Genomic DNA, 17,634 nt, shown 5'->3' with positions numbered 1-17,634 from the left:
CCAGGAGCCCACATGGGTGGCAGGAGCCCAAGTACATGGACCATCTTCTGCTGCCTTCCCAGGTACATTAGCAGGAAGCTGGATCAGAAGCAGAGTAGGGCCGGCGCCGCGGCTCAATAGGCTAATCCTCCACCTGCGGCGCCGGCACACTGGGTTCTAGTCCCGGTCGGGGTGCCAGATTCTGTCCCGGTTGCCCCTCTTCCTGTCCAGCTCTCTGCTGTGGCCCTGGGAGTGCAGTGGAGGATGGCCCAAGTCTTTGGGCCCTGCACCCACATGGGAGACTGGGAGAAGCACCTGGCTCCTGGCTTTGGATCAGCGCGGTGCAGCGGCCATTGGAGGGTGAACCAACGGTAAAGGAAGACCTTTCTCTCTGTTTCTCTCTCTCACTGTCCACTCTGCCTGTCTAAAAAAAAAAAAAGAAGCAGAGTAGCCAGGCCTCAAACCAGCATTCTGAAATGGGATGCAGGTGTCTCAAGTGGTGGCTTAACCCAGTGTACCACAACACCTGCCCCTAAAATTTTATTTTTAAAGGCAAATAATAATTGTAAATGTTTATTGGAAACAATGTGATGCTTTGACATAGTTTACATTATGGGATGATTAAATCAGGCTAGTTATCAGCTCACAGACTGTTTTGAGTGAAACACTTAAAATCTACCCTTTTGGCCATTTTGAAACGTAGAATAAAATGTAAAACTCAGCCCCTCAGTCACATTAGCCACATTTCCACTGCTCAGTCCCCATGCAACTAGTGACTCTCAGACTGCACAGCACGGATAAAGAACATTTCCAGTGTCACAGAAAGTGCTACTGGGCTGCACTGCTATCAAGTGAAGCTCTTATCACTGGCAGGCTGGTTCTTTTCCTTCTTCCTGGGAGTTCAGAGCTCAGTAGGGACAACTGAGCACTTTTTTGGCTGGCTTGCCACAGCCTACGTTCATCCTGTCAGGAAGGATGGTCCCAGGCAGTCCTGGGTCATTTGCTGAAAGCTAAAACATCAACAGCGAGAGCATTTCCCATTCCCTTGCACAGTCTATTCCATTGCATTTTAAACAACTGTCAGCTCTAGAGAGTTTTCACAGATTTTTAAGTTTATTTATTTTAATCTTGTTTGAGAGAGAGAGAGACCTTCCATGTGTTGGTTCAGTCACCAGGGGTGGTCCCGGCCAAAGCCAGCAGCCCAGAATTCCATCTAAGTCTCCCATGTGGGTGACAGGGACCCAAGTACCTGAGCCATCACCTGCTGCCTCCTAAGGTTCTCATTAGCAGGAAGCTGGGTTGAAAGAGGAGCTTGAACTGGAAACAAGATGCAGGTGTCCCAAGCTGCGTGTTAACCACTGTGTCAGTTGCCCAGCCCCCTGGCTAGCTTTTAACCTGAGGTTTGATAGGCCTGTCTGGGGGCTTTCATTACCTAAGCTGTCCGTAAACCTGTATCGTTAGTCCCCTAATAGCATTGCCTCCAAGGTGTCCTCTGCCAGTTCATCTCCTTCTCATCGACTGGCCTAAGGCACAGCTTTGCCTGCGTCAGCCACTGCTTCACCTCCCTGAGCCTCAAAACCCCTAACCATAAAGCAGGGAAGCACTGAATTGCTTTCCAAGTCTCTTCCACCTTTAATCTGATTCTCAAGGCTTATCACCAAAGCCTGTGGCGAGGATAGTGACTTTATTTTGGTTTTACTTTTGAAGGTAAAAGACTTTATACGCTTGGAGAGAACCCAGAGTATTGGCTTCAGTTTTGTAAAGAAAAATGTTACCCAGAACTTTTAGGAGGAGGTGAGGGGCTCCCAAAGATGAATGAATAAAAGGGCAATGAACAGATGCCAGGTTTAAGCAACTCATGGGCAGCCCAGGGGACAGCCTCATGCCAAGTGACTACTGAAAGTTGGTTTATACACCAGAATTTACTAAGTGACAGTCCCAGATACCCAGAGGACTGATCTTCATGGCATACTACATGTGCCACAGAATCCTCAGTTCTCTCCTCGATCCTCCAATAAAGTGAAACGAATTACGCTTGCCCTGCACTTACTGTTCAGAGGAGCGTATCGTGTTCTGGTTTGTGATCATCTGTGCCCCTTGTTCTCTGATCCACTTGTCACAGCGGCATGCCAAAATAGTATTGCTGTTCTTTGGGTATCTGGTTGTATTCAGGGCTAGTGAGGCCTCTCCTTGGTTAAGGCTGAGATCTCTGCACTAATTTCATTTTTTTATAAACAAATTTTTTTAAAGATTTATTTATTTATTTATTTATTTGAAAGGCAGAGTGACAGAAAAGAGGCCAAGAGAAAGATCTTCCACCTGTTGGTTCACTTCCCAAATGGTCACAATGGCCAAGGCTGGGCCAGACCAAAGGCAGGAGCTAGGAGCTTCATCTGGGTCTCCCACATGGGTGCAGAGGCCCAAGGGCTTAGGCCATCTTCTGCTGCTTTCCCAGGAGCATTAGCAGGGAGCTGGATTGGAAGTGGAGCATTAGGGTCTCAAACTGGTGCCCATGTGGGTTGTTGACTTCACCTGCTAAGCCACAGCACCAGCCCCCCTCATTCCATTTTATAAAACCCTTTTAGGCCGGCGCCGCGGCTCAATAGGCTAATCCTCCGCCTTGCGGCGCCGGCACACCGGGTTCTAGTCCCGGTAGGGGCACCGATTCTGTCCCGGTTGCCCCTCTTCCAGGCCAGCTCTCTGCTGTGGCCAGGGAGTGCAGTGGAGGATGGCCCAAGTGCTTGGGCCCTGCACCCCATGGGAGACCAGGAGAAGCAACTGGTTCCTGGCTTTGGATCAGCGTGGTGCGCCGGCCGCAGCGCGCCTACCGCGGCGGCCATTGGAGGGTGAACCAACGGCAAAAAGGAAGACCTTTCTCTCTGTCTCTCTCTCTCACTGTCCACTCTGCCTGTCAAAAATAAAAAAAAATTAAAAAAAAAAAAAAACCCTCTTCCATGTCCAAGGTCAAGCTTTGCCACTGCTGAAATTTTCTCTGCACTGTTTGGTGATCTTTCTTGATTGCAGAGGATAAGAAAAGGCAAGGGCCTCTTACATATGGGCAGTCCTATTATGTAATGCTTTAAAGATTGGGTTGACCTTGGGCAAATTCCTTAACTTCTCAGACCCTATTTCCTCATAAGATGGAGATAATAACTGTTTATAAAAGTTGGGGTTTGGCTTATAATAAGCACTCAGTGGATGTTGTGTTATTATAACTGACTTTTTTTTTTATTTTTGACAGGCAGAGTGGACAGTGAGAGAGAGACAGAGAGAAAGGTCTTCCTTTTGCCGTTGGTTCACCCTCCAATGGCCGCCGCGGTAGGCGCGCTGCGGCCAGCGCACCACGCTGATCCGATGGCAGGAGCCAGGTGCTTTTCCTGGTCTCCCATGGGGTGCAGGGCCCAAGTACTTGGGCCATCCTCCACTGCACTCCCTGGCCACAGCAGAGAGCTGGCCTGGGAGAGGGGCAACCGGGACAGGATCGGTGCCCCTACCGGGACTAGAACCCGGTGTGCCGGCGCCGCAAGGCGGAGGATTAGCCTAGTGAGCCGTGGCGCCGGCCAACATTTTTTTTTTTTGACAGGCAGAGTGGATAGTGAGAGAGAGAGACAGAGAGAAAGGTCTTCCTTTTTGCCGTTGGTTCACCCTCCAATGGCCGCTGCAGCCGGCGCATCTCGCTGATCCGAAGCCAGGAGCCAGGTGCTTCTCCTGGTCTCCCTTGCGGGTGCAGGGCCCAAGGACTTGGGTCATCCTCCACTGCCTTCCCGGGCCATAGCAGAGAGCTGGCCTGGAAGAGGGGCAACGGGGATAGAATCCGGCGCCCCAACCGGGACTAGAACCCGGTGTGCCGGCGCCGCAAGGTGGAGGATTAGCCTGTCAAGCCACGGCGCCAGCCTATAATCGACATTATTAACCATGAGTAGTAACTATGGGGACTCAATCGAAATGGGTGATTAAGCAGAATTCACTGTTCCTTGACCTTATTCGGGAGCAGAGACTTAGAGATAAAATGGCAGGAGCAGAGAACTATCCAGAGCATGATCCCTTTTGGTGTTACTATGGTGGCCCCAGACAGAAATGTCTCCAGCAGCCCCAGAATCCTGCGGGGCTGCAGCCCTGCTGGTCTCCACCGTGGGCTCAGCTGGGCTAGGGGCTGCTCGCGGAGGACTCCCTCCCAGCTCCCTGTGCTTCCCTGCCAGCTGCATGAGAAGTTTGATCGCCTCAAGAAACTGCACCAGGATGAGAAGAAGAAGCTGGAAGATAAGAAGAAGTCCCTGGATGATGAAGTGAATGCCTTCAAACAGAGAAAGACGGCGGCCGAGCTGCTCCAGTCCCAGGGTTCCCAGGCTGGAGGCTCACAGACTCTGAAAAGAGACAAAGAGAAGAAAAAGTAAGTATCGGGCTGCCCTGGACTGCTGGCTTCTTTCTCCTCCTGCTCATCCCCCTCTGAGCAGGACTCGGAGGCTGAGGGCTGGTGACCCGCGGGGAACCATGGGGCTGTTCAACTAGGCTGGGTGCTGGTCTCAGTGTCCCTGTGCGACCTTGCTTCCCTGGGTTTGGGGAGCTGAGACGAGACAAGGCTGAGCCTCTCCCCTCAGCCTGCTTAGGAAAACCCTGCAAACTCGAGGGAGATGACAGCCGAAGGGCAAAGAGGAAAAGCAGAGGCCCTCAGAGAGCAGAAGGCAAGGAGCAATGAGAAGACCAAAGTTCTGAGAAAGAGAGACACAAAGAAGGGGGGGCGCACGGCAGAGGAAGAGACGGTGGTTTTGTAGAAGGCCCCGGGGCACCCCCTTCCTCCCCTCACCCGGCCCCACAGGAGGGAAGGGATGTGACTTACAGGCCTCCATGCCATGTCTGTAGTCCGGCCCTGCCCGCCGCAGCTGCAGCCAGAGTGCAGAACGGCTGCCACTGGAGGCTGCAGCCCAGGCTGAGTTCCCTCCCCTTTGCTAGCCCTCCCTGCTGGCTGCTTAATTGCACCCAGCCTAGGGTCCTAAGAACTTAGTGGGGAGCCCTCAGATGCCAGTGTGCTCTGTGTGCCCCCACCCTCAGTCCCAGAAATGATTTAAAAACCATCCTATCTCTCCCAGTATGTGGTAAGACCAGGGTATCACGGGCTTCTCGTGGTCAGCATGTGGGTCAGTCATACTGGCCCAGCCCCGCTCTCTGCCTGCTGAAGTGGCCCTGTGCGTCATCCCAGAACCACAAAGGAGAAAAACATTTGTGATGGTGCCTAAAGCACGCCAAGCACGTGTCCAGCAGCCCTGTTGTGCTCTTTAGTTGCTTGGGCAGTGTAACTTGGGGGGCTCCCGGATGGAGCAGTTAGCAATGTCCTTACTTAGAGGGTCCTAGGAGACCTGAAAGATGTCCAGGGACCGTCTATTTATCCAATGGATTCAACCATTGGATATTTTCTAGAAGGAAGAATCATCTCCCTTTCCTCTGTGCCTAGCTTATCACTTAGGTATAACACGGTGACTTTCGTGTAGCAGTAAAGTATTTCGTATTTGAAGGTACTCACTTTTGCAGTCTGATGATTCCTCACTCATAGGTGTCACTTGAACATTTTTTTACCCATTAGTCAAGATATTTATTACTGAGTGTTAACACTGTGCAAGGGTATGTTTCAAAAGATTGTGAAGAAATGAAATTAAAAGATAAATTTATTTTGGTCCAAATTTTTCAAACAATCTGTGCATCATTTTTCCATAATACACATTTTCCATGACCTTTTTGAAGATCCCTGTGTGTCAAATTCACTGATTAATTTTATTCATCTGATAATACCTTAATTTTTTAATTTCATTTTCTCACAATCTAGCTAGCTAGAAAAGAGTCTCTTTGGATGTACCGTATATTTACTTATCCATCATGGTGTATTAGTTGCACCAGCAGGAATAGATTCCTGTCTTTAAGATCAGAAAACTCTAAATTTGTCCTGCAGCTCTACCCTGCTGCCTTGGTAGTCCTGGGGTATTTGTTAACTCTATCCTGGGGCAGAGTCACTGCCTGCTCACAGGGACTGGGAGATCGTGTGGTTTGTTCATATTGCATTGGCACAAAACTGGATGTGAATAATTCCCTATTGAGATGTTCTGTGAAAATTCCTCTCAGGCCAAGCTTTCCACCCATGCCTTCCTCCTAGCCCAGAACGAAGACCCCATATAGAAAGACCCCCTTTCCAGTCTCCAGTCCTCTTTGTGGGTTGATGATGGCAAGCTTCCCCAATTCTGTGGCACCTCACATTAGCGGGAAGGGCTTATCCTCTTCATCCTCCCAGATGTGTAAGTGGCCCCAGGTCTGGGCTTCTTCCAGAGTTCCATGAACAACTGGTCAACTTTTGGAAGACCCTCCCCGCCCCCACCACCATTAGACCTGTGTCGCTCTGCTCACATGATGGCGGTGGTGGCAGTTTGGAGGGTAAAGACGGTGGTAGCAACGTTCCTTTTGAGAGATGGAGGTTGGCCCTAATGCAGTCACATATTCCGGAAGGCTTTCCTTTGGGTGTCCTTAAAGAGATTAGGAACAAGTAACAGTGTTTCAGGGGTCCCTACCAGTCCAGCCTCCCCTCCCCCCCACCTGCTTTCCCTAATCTCCTTTGACTTCTAACTCTTCATTGTTTGCGTCAACTCATAATATTTGATTTCTCCTCATGCTCACCCCATCTTCATCAGCTCTTACTGTTTTACAGTTAACTCTGCTGTTTGCTGCATGCTGCATGAGGCCCAGGGTCCTGGTAAGCTTTATTAACTCTAAATAGAACTGGCAGTGACTTCTAGAACATCACTCCCCAAATCTCACACCCCAGCACACATATCTAATCCTAAAGGAAGCTGCCTCTTTGGGCTAGCTGGTCTCCTCTTGTGACTTACAATGTTAAGAAATAGCCTGGGGTGATTTCACGTGTGGAATGCCTGCCTGTTTGATTAAAATGGCAAGTGGGGGTGGGGGTGGGGGGAGTGCAATTTTTTGAGGGGGGCTACTAAAACATTTGGGTAACATAGGCAGATCCTGTGATCGATATTTGAGGCTTAAATTTGGGCAGTTTTTTTCTTAAAGAGCCATAACTCTTACTTTCATAAAGGAATTCAACTGTAGTGATGAGAGAAACAGCTGAGTTTACAAGTCGTGTCCCTCAGTGTTACAGCCCACGTTGACCCTCTCCCCAGGTTTTGGGAGTGTCCAGAGCCAACAGGAACTAGCTTCCTTCTCAATTTCCCTCTGGTGGCTGTTTCTTATCTGAGAGCTTCTCAAATTTCCTTTGGCTCTGTGCCCCACTCCCACCCCCACCCCCCACAAGCCATAATAGAAACAGAGGGAAAACAGTGAAGAGACCCCAGATACTATAGAGAATCCCTTACATTTAAGTGTGTAAGTTCCAGTTTCAGGAAAGCCTCTGACAAGGACATTAGGCAGGTGGTCTTTGTGAGAAGCTCGTAAAGCAGTCCCTGGCGTCACATAATTTATAGTGAAACTGAGAGCAGTGAATAAGCACCGTCTGTCTACTGGACTCAAAGAGTGGAGGAAGAGGAAATATGCATTTTTTTAAAGATTTTATTTATTTAAGAGGGAGAGTTACAGAGAGAGGGAGTGACAGAGAGAGAAGTCTCCCATCTGCTGGTTCACTCTCCAAATGGCTGCAATGGCCAGAGCTGCGCCAATCAGGAGCCAGGAGCTTCTTCTGGGTCTCCCATGTGGGTGCAGGGGCCCAAGGATTTGGGCCATCCTCTGCTGCTTTCCCAAGCCATAGCAGAGAGCTGGATCAGAAGGGAAGCAGCCAGGACTAGAACCGGCGCCCATATGGGATGCCGGCACTGCAGGCGGCAGCCCCTTTTTTATTTTTTTAATTCTTTATATTTATTTGAAAGGCAGGGTGATGAATAGAGAGAGAGGAAGAGAGAAAGATCTTCCATTCCCTGGTTCACTCTGCAAATAGCCACAGTCAAGTCCAGGCCAGGCCGAAGCCCAGAGTCAGGAACTCCATCCTGTCCTCCCATATGGGTGCAGAGGCCCAAGCACTCGTTCCATTTTCCACTGCCTTCCCAGGTGCATTAGCAGGGAGCTGGATTGGAAGCAGGGTGACTAGGACTAAACGCTGTGCTCATAGGAGATGCAGGTGTTAGCAAGTGGTGGCTTAACCTGCTGGGCCACCCCGTGGGCCCCGTCCCCTGCCTCCCCATTTTCAATGGGCAGAGCAGGGATAATGTACTCTGCTGAATTAAATCCCAGTTCATTTGGGTTGCCATCTCCATTGCTTGGCACTGTTTTATTCTGGTTTACCCAAGTAAACTTAGTGGCCATTCCCAAAATGAGTTCTGGCAAAACTGTAATGAAAAGCCACACTTGATAAATGAGAGGCAATTGGTGAACAGGTGGGCCAGCCAACAGCTGACCCCAAGTAAGTTGGTGTAGGCTTCTCCCTAGCAGACCCTCAGTCAGTCAGAGGAGGCCCTGGCTCCCCAGGATCTGCAGCAAAGGCCAGATTCTCCTCCCAGGGCTGGATCACCAAGGCCACCTAGCAAGCAGCCGGAGTGAGGCTTGCTGTTCCTCTCTGGTTTGAAAGTTCCTGGGGCACTCCTAGTAGTGGTCTCCGGTGGTAAGAAGTTCCTTTGGGACCAGTACACAGTGGCAGATACTGTCTATCTCCCAGTGCTTAGTGACCCTTTGGGAGGTGCATAGTGTGTGGACAGTATCCACACGTTAAACATGCCAGCTTTCCCATTCAGCCTAGGACCTAGACCAGTGCAGAGTTTCTTAGGTTACTCTTTCCCTGGAGACTAAGTCAAAGAATCAGATAAGAGATGAGCCGTCCTTTAGCATTTGCTACTTTTTCGGAGGGTTGTGCTGTGTGATATCCCAATTTGTCCTCGCAGTAGTTCTGTGAGGTAAGAGAAGGAAGTACAGCAGGAACTTGGCAAAGGCCTGAAAATGCAGTAGTGGCGGAACTGGAGCCAGAACACAGAACTTCTGTGCCTGCTATAAACTGTAGTTCACCTGAGTGTGTGTGTGTGTGTGTGTGTGAGAGAGAGAGAGAAAGAGAGACATTCTCACATATGCAGATGTTTCTGCCCCCACTGCCAATACCTCAGTCTTTATTTAATGGGATAAACATATTCTTGAGGTAATGAACAGGGGGTCAGATCCACGGCCAAGGAATTATTGGTGGCACTGGTGGGATGGAAAGAGTCTTCATTAAACAGCTCTGACCTTGGCCGTGATGCTCTGTGACAAGTTAGATGACTTCTGTGTGTTTCTCAGTCTATTCATATGGGAATCAGGGATCAATACGGCTTGTCCTGTGTATGTCACACAATAAAGTTAAGGAGGGAGGTCAAAGTGCTATGCAAACACAACCAATAATTGGTATTTTCATAGTTCAGGTTGTTGGGTAACTGTGGCCTGGACCCTAGGGTAGGCCCTAGCAAGCATCCACACACACTTCCCAGGCAAGCCTTGGCCCAGCTGAGCAGTTAACTGGCCACGACTGCTCCAAAGGTTAACCGAGGTGAAAAACTCAGCTTCTGCTGTTTTCTGTATGGGAGAAGGAAATGCAGTGCTGAGAGCCTGCTGCCCTGGCGGGGGCCCTGAAGCCACCTGGACATCTGCTGCAGGTATTCCTGCACAAGGCATCAGTCAGAACCTAGTAATGAAGAAGAGAGCAAAGTCTCTTGGTAGCTGGTAATCATTATTTGACAGTTCATGCCACCAGTGCTGCCATTCAGTGTGTGTGGGTGTGTGGGTGTGTGAGAGAAAGCATGTTCCCAAAGCCAAGGCCAAAAGACCTTAGGACCACCTAACATAACTACCCTCTGGTTCATTCCTTGCGTGTTGTCACTTAAACGATTTGCTTCTGACCCTTGTTGGTTTTTGGGTTTTTTTTGTTTTTTGTTTTTTGTCCATGAATCCCTCCATTTATTAACCCAGCTTTTCTTTCCATTTTCAGTTTGGGCCTCCCGTAGACACCCCTTTCCTGCCAAACAGAACCAGGCCTCTCTTTTCTCTAATCCCCCTTTAACACGTCCAGGGGATACAACCTGTGCCCCCTACCCCCACCCCCTTCCTGCCAAGGTTGCTAGAAAGCTGAGAGTCCAAGAATAGCCATCTCTCTCTGCACCCCAGCCATCTGCACCCCGGCCGTGCTGGGCACACTGTAACATGTTCCAGGGGCTCACCCGCTCCTCTTCCCCACAAGCTTTCCTGTGTTTCCTGAAGTGGGTAGCAGCCACCATAGCTGGGTACACACTGGTCAGCACAGCTTTTCCAAGTCTCTGGCACCCTAGACACTGGTCTCACCTGGCCTACCCCATTCCTGCCCCCAAGAAGCCACAGCCCCTTCAAAGAGGGCTCCAACAGGAGATTTTTTGGGAGGCACAGAGAGGCTTCTCCTTCTGGCCACTTAACCCAGCCCTTTCTGCTTTTCATTCACTCAGAGTCCCTGTGCACCAGCTGTGTTCAAAATTGGCAAAAAGGTTAAGGACCCCAAGCCCTTCCTGTGAGCCACAATTGCTGGGGAACAAAAGCATCCCTCCTCTAACTCCGGGTGCCTCCCAGTGCAGAAGGGAGAATCAACGGGAATACCCGCAGGGTGCCCCTGACGTGGCTTGGGCTCCTCTCATTTAACTGGCAAAAGGGACAGAGGAAGAAGCATTTGGGGTTTGCGCTGATACGTCTTCTAGTCCATTTGGTGAATGTGGTGATGACTTTGAAGACGCATTTTGGGCCTGCCCCCAATGACAACAGGAGAAACGACCAGCTGGACCAAAGGAAAGAAGTGCTAGGCCTTGGAAGGGCTTTAACTTTATTTCCAGTCTTGGTATTTAAAGAAAAAAAAAATGATCCCAGCCTGTATTTTCACAGTGGCTCCCATATAGTAGTGGCTTCTTTGGGAACCAGTTTGATTTAGGGAACTTGAGGCAGAGTGGCTTTTGGTGTCTGGCCAGTGACAGGATGAGAGCTGGAGGTGACCTGGCAATGACCTGTGGCTAACATGCCGTCTCTCTGCCCTTCCTTTGCAGTAACCCATGGCTGTGTACCGAATAGTATTCCCCGCTACAGCTGGACTGGACTCCATTTAGCATTTTAAGCCAAGGTTCCTATTTTAACTGACAGCTTTCCTTTGGGGTGCCAGGCAGCTGGGCTCCCCAGTCCTGCCTCGCACTCTAAGCCCCACTTCTTTTTGAGTTCTGCAACTTGTTCCTGCCTCCTACTCCCACTGGCACTGACGGTGACCTCCTTTTCTTTTCTCTTTTTTTGTAAGGTTGTTTTTTGTTTTGATTTTTTTTTTTTTTGATCACTTACTCTCAAATCATACAGGCAAACAAGGCCAGGCCAAATTTCCAGGCCTTTTTGCAAAGAGGAAGGAATTTTTCTCTTTTCAATAATAGATCATCATGGGAAGCCAAAAATAAGCAAAAAGTAGACAAAATGGAAAGCAGATCAACACACACACTTTTTTCTTGTTGGCAAAGCAAGAAGGTGGTTTTGATAGGCATTGTTTGGCAACTCACAGATTGGCTGGTGGCTGCAGTGAAGTATGGAGGTGATAGGGCCAATGTAGAAGTAATTTCATGGGAAAAGCCAAATCGGGGTGGAGCATTTTAGGAGACCATAGACTTCAAGTAAGAAAAGAACCAACCAGCCCCAGCACCCAAAACCCCAAAACCCTTTGGCTACTCAGCCAGTAGCTCAGAGAGATGCTGAGTTGGGGCTGCCGAGTCTCCCTGAGAAAGGCTTCTGTAGCTTTGATGTTTGTGTGTCTACCTTCAGAGATTACCACCAGGTAACCACTACTACCTGGGTCATTATTTGCATTACAAACAGGGGCCCCTTCGTTTGCATGTGTTCACAGATGACTTGAGACTTGAGAAGCTCTAACTACTTCCAAAGTGTTAGAGCCACACAGTCTTGGAGAGGCTTTGAGAAGCTAAGCAAGAATTTTGTCTGAAGGGAGAAATTTTGGCCAGGAAGATAAATAGAAGCCACTTAGTTCCTAAGAGAAAATTGAAGCCCAGAGAAATGAAGGCACTTACATGCCTGGGATCCTGCTGTTGTCCTGTAGCAGAAACCACACTGGATTCCAGGTCACCTTGCCTCCCAGTCCACTGTATCAAAGGATGCAGGTGGTCTCTCTAGACTCGTGTATGTTCCTGGGGACAAGGCCTTTTGATGCTCAGTGAAACTGCGTAGTCGGTATTAGAGGATCCTTGAAGTTTTCTCCCCACAGAAAACCATCCTGGGAGGAGGTGTGTGAGGTGACATTGGGCAAGGTGAAGGCCCCTGGGCAGCTTCTTAACCTCATGCTGTTGCCAACAGGGGCATGAGTGGGTCACCTTGGCGCCAAGGTTGGAACAGGGTGAGTAGACGCATAACAGGTGCTCTGGGTGAGCCTTGTGAATCAGGGAAGATGGGGAAAGAAAACTCGAACCTGTGGGTGAAGATAGGCCTTTCTAAGGCTGGGTGAGCATATTAAAAGAATTAAAATGCTTATTCCATTGGATAGCTTTCTTTTTTCCAAAGTAAACAGAATTTTGTGTCCTTCCATGAAAAGGCTGTTTTTATTTTTTTTAATAAATACCATTGTTACTATTCTTAAACAGAATACCCTAACTTCTCTGTTTACTTCTGGTGAACACAACCAGTCATTAGAAATGGTCTGTGCTTTCATTTGCCCAGAAAGGAATGGAATGGAATGGCTTCACACACACACACACACACCCTTTATTTCCCTGAAGCCAGCAAGGGTGCTTTCCCAATGCAGATCACTTTGGTTTTTGTTTTTTTCTTTTATTCCTTTGGCCTTCACCTGCGGCTGTTAATATGTGCTTTTTTTTTTTTTTTTTTTTTTTTTCATTAAAACAAGAAGCTACAGACTGGTGTGTGGTGTTCTTCAAAGCTCCTCGGCAGATTTCCCCCTGATGATGGCCCACGGGTGACCCAGTTTCCTAGCCTGTCTTCTCCAAGTTGAATCTGTGCTACTTCACGCTGCCCACTCCCCTGCCCTGTCTTACTTGGAATGACCTTTTTCTTTGGCGAATTTCATGTGTTCTTTCTCTTTCTCTCTCCCTTTCCAGCTTTTTTTAATCCTGTCTTCAGCCGCTGCACTAAGTCTAAAGGAGAAGACTGCCATGATAGAAGAGTTAGGGTTCCATATTGTCTAAACCAGAAAGCAACCCATTCCCCCTGCCCTCAAACTGCGCGCACATACACACACCACTCGGCAAGTGTCCATGTGTCCCTGTGCCAGGCAAGAAGCTCTGTTCTGACTTACATGGTATTTTAAAGGGAAATGTCTTGTCCTAAACTAACAAGGCAGGAAAGGAAGCATCAGAGCTGGAAAACGGACCAAAATGTATCCTCAGAGAGACAACTACAGGATCACTCACCCAAGTGTAAGTGACTGGGGCAGGAGACCTCAGCTGTGGGTGTGCAAGTGTTGTTCGCAAGTTTTTCTTTGCATTTTATGCCTTTCTTTTGAAACAACCATTCTCGGGTCAATGGGTTGACTATCTCCGTTCACTATTCCATGTTTCTGAATAGAGAAGAGAAATTCAAGTGACATGTATGTCACCTTCAGCTTTCACAGAACTTCTGGAAACCCCACTGCGGGGAAAACTGGATCCACTAACACTCAGGTGGGGAAGGGAGAGAGGAGAGGGGTTAAGCCTAGTGCGAGCAGAATTGGTCCACTCAACCACCCAAGGCCACTTGGGGTTTTGAGAGAGCTTTCTGCTCAACCTGGGACCTGGAAGGAGAGCTTTGATGTTGCTACGCCTGCCTTGAATTCACTGGTTTAACTTGTATCAAAATACCATGTGAGTGTGCCCACTCCCACAGATCCCTACCACCATCACCACCATTCCACTGTCCAGTGTTTCTTGAGAGAGCCTCTTTGCATGTTTTCCAGAATCTATGTTTGTTTTTCCTTTCTTCTCCTTTGTTCTTTTTGCTCCAAGGTGTGACCAGTCACTGCCCTTCCAGGGCTTTCATTCTCCAGGAGAAACATCCCAGAACCAGCACTGTTTAGCTTGATACCTTTCTAATGTTCATGTCAATTTTCAATAAAACCGAAAGAAATGCTAAATGACTGTGTGATCTCATCTTAAATCATTAGGTGACGGGGCCCACTGTGGTTGCCATAGGAGGAGTGGGTGGCTGTGGCTCCCAACTGGGAGGGGCTTGGGGAAGCACCAGCAGCCCATAAAATCTTGTTTGGAGGGTGGCTGCGTCTTTTCGCTTCTACCATCTGGGTCTGCAGTTTCCACCAACATAGGGTGGGAGTGAGCAGGAAGTCCTCTACTTTTCCTTTATTAACTGATCAATTGAGCTAATTATCATCTAGGTCCTAGGATAATAGATGGAGGGAGTGGAACGCCAGCTCCTACAGAACACTCACTATTCAGGTGAGTTTCAATTCTGGAAGGAGAAAGAAAACTGCACTACGTGCCTTCTCACGCTGAATCCTGTGATGTAAGCATCCCCTAAATTCACGGATATGACTTCTTTATGACATGAAAAGCATTCTATAGATATGTGCCCTGGGTCTATAAGAGAAAAGTGGCCAAGTGAAAGAGTGGTCATTTTCAGAATTCTGGTTGCAGGCGAGCTGAGGTTTCCTTCCCTCCGCTTCATCTGCTCTATGGCCAGATGCCGAAGACAAGACTGGTGTGCATCTTCCTTATACGGAAGCCTGGAGGCCTGTGTGGGTTCCAGAAGAAACATCAGCCTGCCTTTGTGCTCTTTGCACACTAGGGGGCATCAGAGTGAGACAATACTCAGTCAACACTGAGTTGTGGAAAAGTACAAGCTCTGCAGCCAGAAAAACGCTGCTGTGTGTTCTGGGGCAAGTTTGGTTCAGTTTGGTTTGTTTTTTTAAAAACAAAACAAAAAAAGCTTCTCTAGAAAAAGAGAATACCATTGACTCCCTTGCTGGATCATTGTGAAGACTGTCTGATCTAATTAAAGACCTAGGCATTTACTAATGGGATCCCTTATTAAGAATGGGGCTTTCCTTGTGCTAGGAAATACTCACTTTAGGGTTCCCTAATCTAGGGTTTCTCAGCTTCAATATCATGGTCGTTTGGGACCAGATTATTCTTCCTTGTGTGGGGGCTGGCCTGTGCATTGTAGAAGATGGAGCAGCGTCTCTGGCCTCTGCCCACTAAGTGTTGCTAACACACTAGCCATCCCCTATGGTTGGGACAACCAAAAATGTTTCCAAAGTGTCCAGATGTCCTCTGGAGGACAAAACTGCCGCATGTTGAGAACATTGCTCTAGGATGGGAGTCAGCCAACTTCCCCTGTCAGGGGCCAGTTTGTAAATATTCTGGGGTTTGCAGGCCATATGATCTCTGCATTCAACTGTTAGTATGGCATGAAAGAAAGCAGCTATAGATAATACATAAAAGGATGAATGTGAGCATGGGCCAATAAAACTTTACTTGGGAATACTGAAATCTGAAAATCAGGGTTTTCCACATATTGTGAATTATTTTTTAAGATTTATTTATTTGAAAGGCAGAGTTACAGAGGCAGAGAGAGAACGAAGTCTTCCATCTGCTGGTTCACTCCCCAAATGGCCGCAAAGGCCGGAGCTGTGCCAGTCAGGAGCCAGGAGCTTCTTCCAGGTCTCCCACGCAAGTGCAGGGCCCCAAGGATTTGGGCCATCCTCTACTGCTTTCCCAGGCCTTAGCAGAGAGCTGGATCAGAAGTGGAGCAGCCGGGACTCCAACCAGCACCCATATGGGACACCGGCACTGCAGGGGGTGGCTTTATCCTGTACACCACAGGGCCGGCCCTCTTTTGGTTTTATCGAGCATTAAAAAATATAACCATTTGTCCGGCGCCGCAGCTCAATAGGTTAACCTCCGCCTGCAGCACCAGCACCCCGGGTTCTAGTCCCAGTTGGGGAGCCAGATTCTGTCCTGGTTGCTTCTCTTCCAGTCCAGCTCTCTGCTGTGGCCCAGGACTGCAGTGGAGGATGGCCCAAGTGCTTGGGCCCTGCACCCCATGGGAGACCAGGAGAAGCACCTGGCTTCTGGCTTCATATCAGCGCGGTGCGCCAGCCACGGCAGGCATTGGAGGGTGAACCAATGGCAAAGGAAGACCTTTCTCTCTGTCTCTCTCTCACTGTCCACTCTGCCTGTCAAAAAAAAAAAAAATATATATATATATATATAACCATTCTTACTGCAAGGGTCAGAAATACAGGCACTGGGGCCAGATATGTGGGCTAGTTTGGTGACCTTACCTCTCATGCATTTCAATGTTTGTTTATGCATTGTTTAGCCTAAAAGTGTCACAAGCAAGTAGCCTCTCAAATCTGAAATGAGCACCAATGGCTGGAGTTTTGACACAAGTTAGAGGGCAAAACAGGTTTGAATTTCCTAAGATGTACATACAGGTTTGCTAGAACATGGATGGGAGTGGCAGTGTCTTCCATTTGAAATGCCCCTGCTTAGGGAGGACCATCCTTCTGCTAAGAGGACAGCCTTCTTGCCAGGCCAATCCTTTATACTCCGGGCACTCTTTGAAACAGTTACGCACTGGGACAGTAGTACTCCCTAATGTTGTGCCACCATCCTTTGGTATCCACTTTTGTTTTTGCACTACCTCTTATTTAGCTTCAGTGTTTTTTTTTTTTTAATTTGTATGTAGCTCATAAATACATTAGGAAAAAAGTCATTCTTCCCACCGTGCCCACACCTCTGCCCTGGACTCAATACCTATGGAAATTAAACGGTGACTGTTACATATAGGACTGGGGACGAACTCCTTATCTTTTGGACTTACTTAAATCTTTTGCAGGAGATCTAGAGAGATGTTGCCCTTGGCCCCATCTTAGTAACTCGATCCTATTTACAATACTTGCTAATATCTATTCTCCATTGGAGTCCATGCAGTCTCTGCGCAGGCTTCTCCCACAGTTACACAAACTGCTCACTCTGAAATATCCTCTGATTTAAATCCTGCCTTCAAGGCTCATGCCCTATCTCTCCTTGAAGCCCTTATTAAAAAAAAAAAACTCATTTGTTTGTTTTCATTGTATTTGAATGAGAAGAGAGAGAGAGTAACCTTCCATCAGCTGGTTCATTTCCCAAATGCCCACAACAGCCAGGGCAGGAGCCAGGAACTCCATTAGATCTCCCATATGGTTGGCAGGGCCCCAGATGCTTGAGCCGTCATCTGCTGCCTCTCGGGGTACGCAGTACCAGGAAGCTGGAGTGAAAGCAGAATAGCTCTGCACCAGTGTTGTGGTACAGCAGGGTTAAACTGCCCCTTGTGATGCTAGCATTCCATATTGGAGTGCTGCTCTGCTTCTGCTCCAACTGCTTGCTAATATGCCTAGAAAGGCAGTGGACGATGGTCCTAGTACTTGGGTCCCTGTTACCCATGTGGGAGACCTGGATGGAGTTCCAGGCTCTTGACTTCCGCCTGGCCCAGTCTTGGCTATGCAGCCATTTGGAGAATGAACCAATAGGAGGAGAGGTAGAGGATTCTCTCTCTCTCTCTCTCTCTCTCTCTCTCTCTCTCTCATAAATATAATAAATAATTCTTAAGGATTTTATTTATTTATTTCAGAGGTAGGGTTAAAGAAAAGACAGAAAGAGGGAGAGACAGACAGAAAGGTCCTCCATCCGCTGGTTCACTCTTGAAATTTTG

General features: G+C 48.4%; 1 protein-coding gene across 7 annotated transcripts in view; it reads left to right on the top strand.

Moving 5' to 3' along the window:
- SEPTIN6 (septin 6) overlaps nt 1–14,046 on the top strand; it is an 83,971-nt gene extending 69,925 nt beyond the window's left edge. The window contains exons 9-11 of one of the 7 annotated variants that reach the window (XM_062182931.1): nt 4,179–4,369; nt 6,651–6,712; nt 12,836–14,016. In XM_062182931.1, the coding sequence (XP_062038915.1) occupies nt 4,179–4,369; nt 6,651–6,712; nt 12,836–12,891 (309 nt within the window). In that variant the 3' untranslated portion in view covers nt 12,892–14,016. The other 6 variants (XM_062182930.1, XM_062182936.1, XM_062182932.1 and 3 more) reach the window with 6 other exon arrangements.
- The last annotated feature ends 3,588 nt before the right edge of the window (nt 14,047–17,634 follow it).

Source organism: Lepus europaeus, chromosome X (genome assembly GCF_033115175.1).
Source record: "Lepus europaeus isolate LE1 chromosome X, mLepTim1.pri, whole genome shotgun sequence".
NCBI lineage: Eukaryota > Metazoa > Chordata > Mammalia > Lagomorpha > Leporidae > Lepus > Lepus europaeus.
The sequence above is the reverse complement of the archived record's forward strand: the minus strand, read 5'-3'. Positions and strand labels throughout refer to the sequence as shown.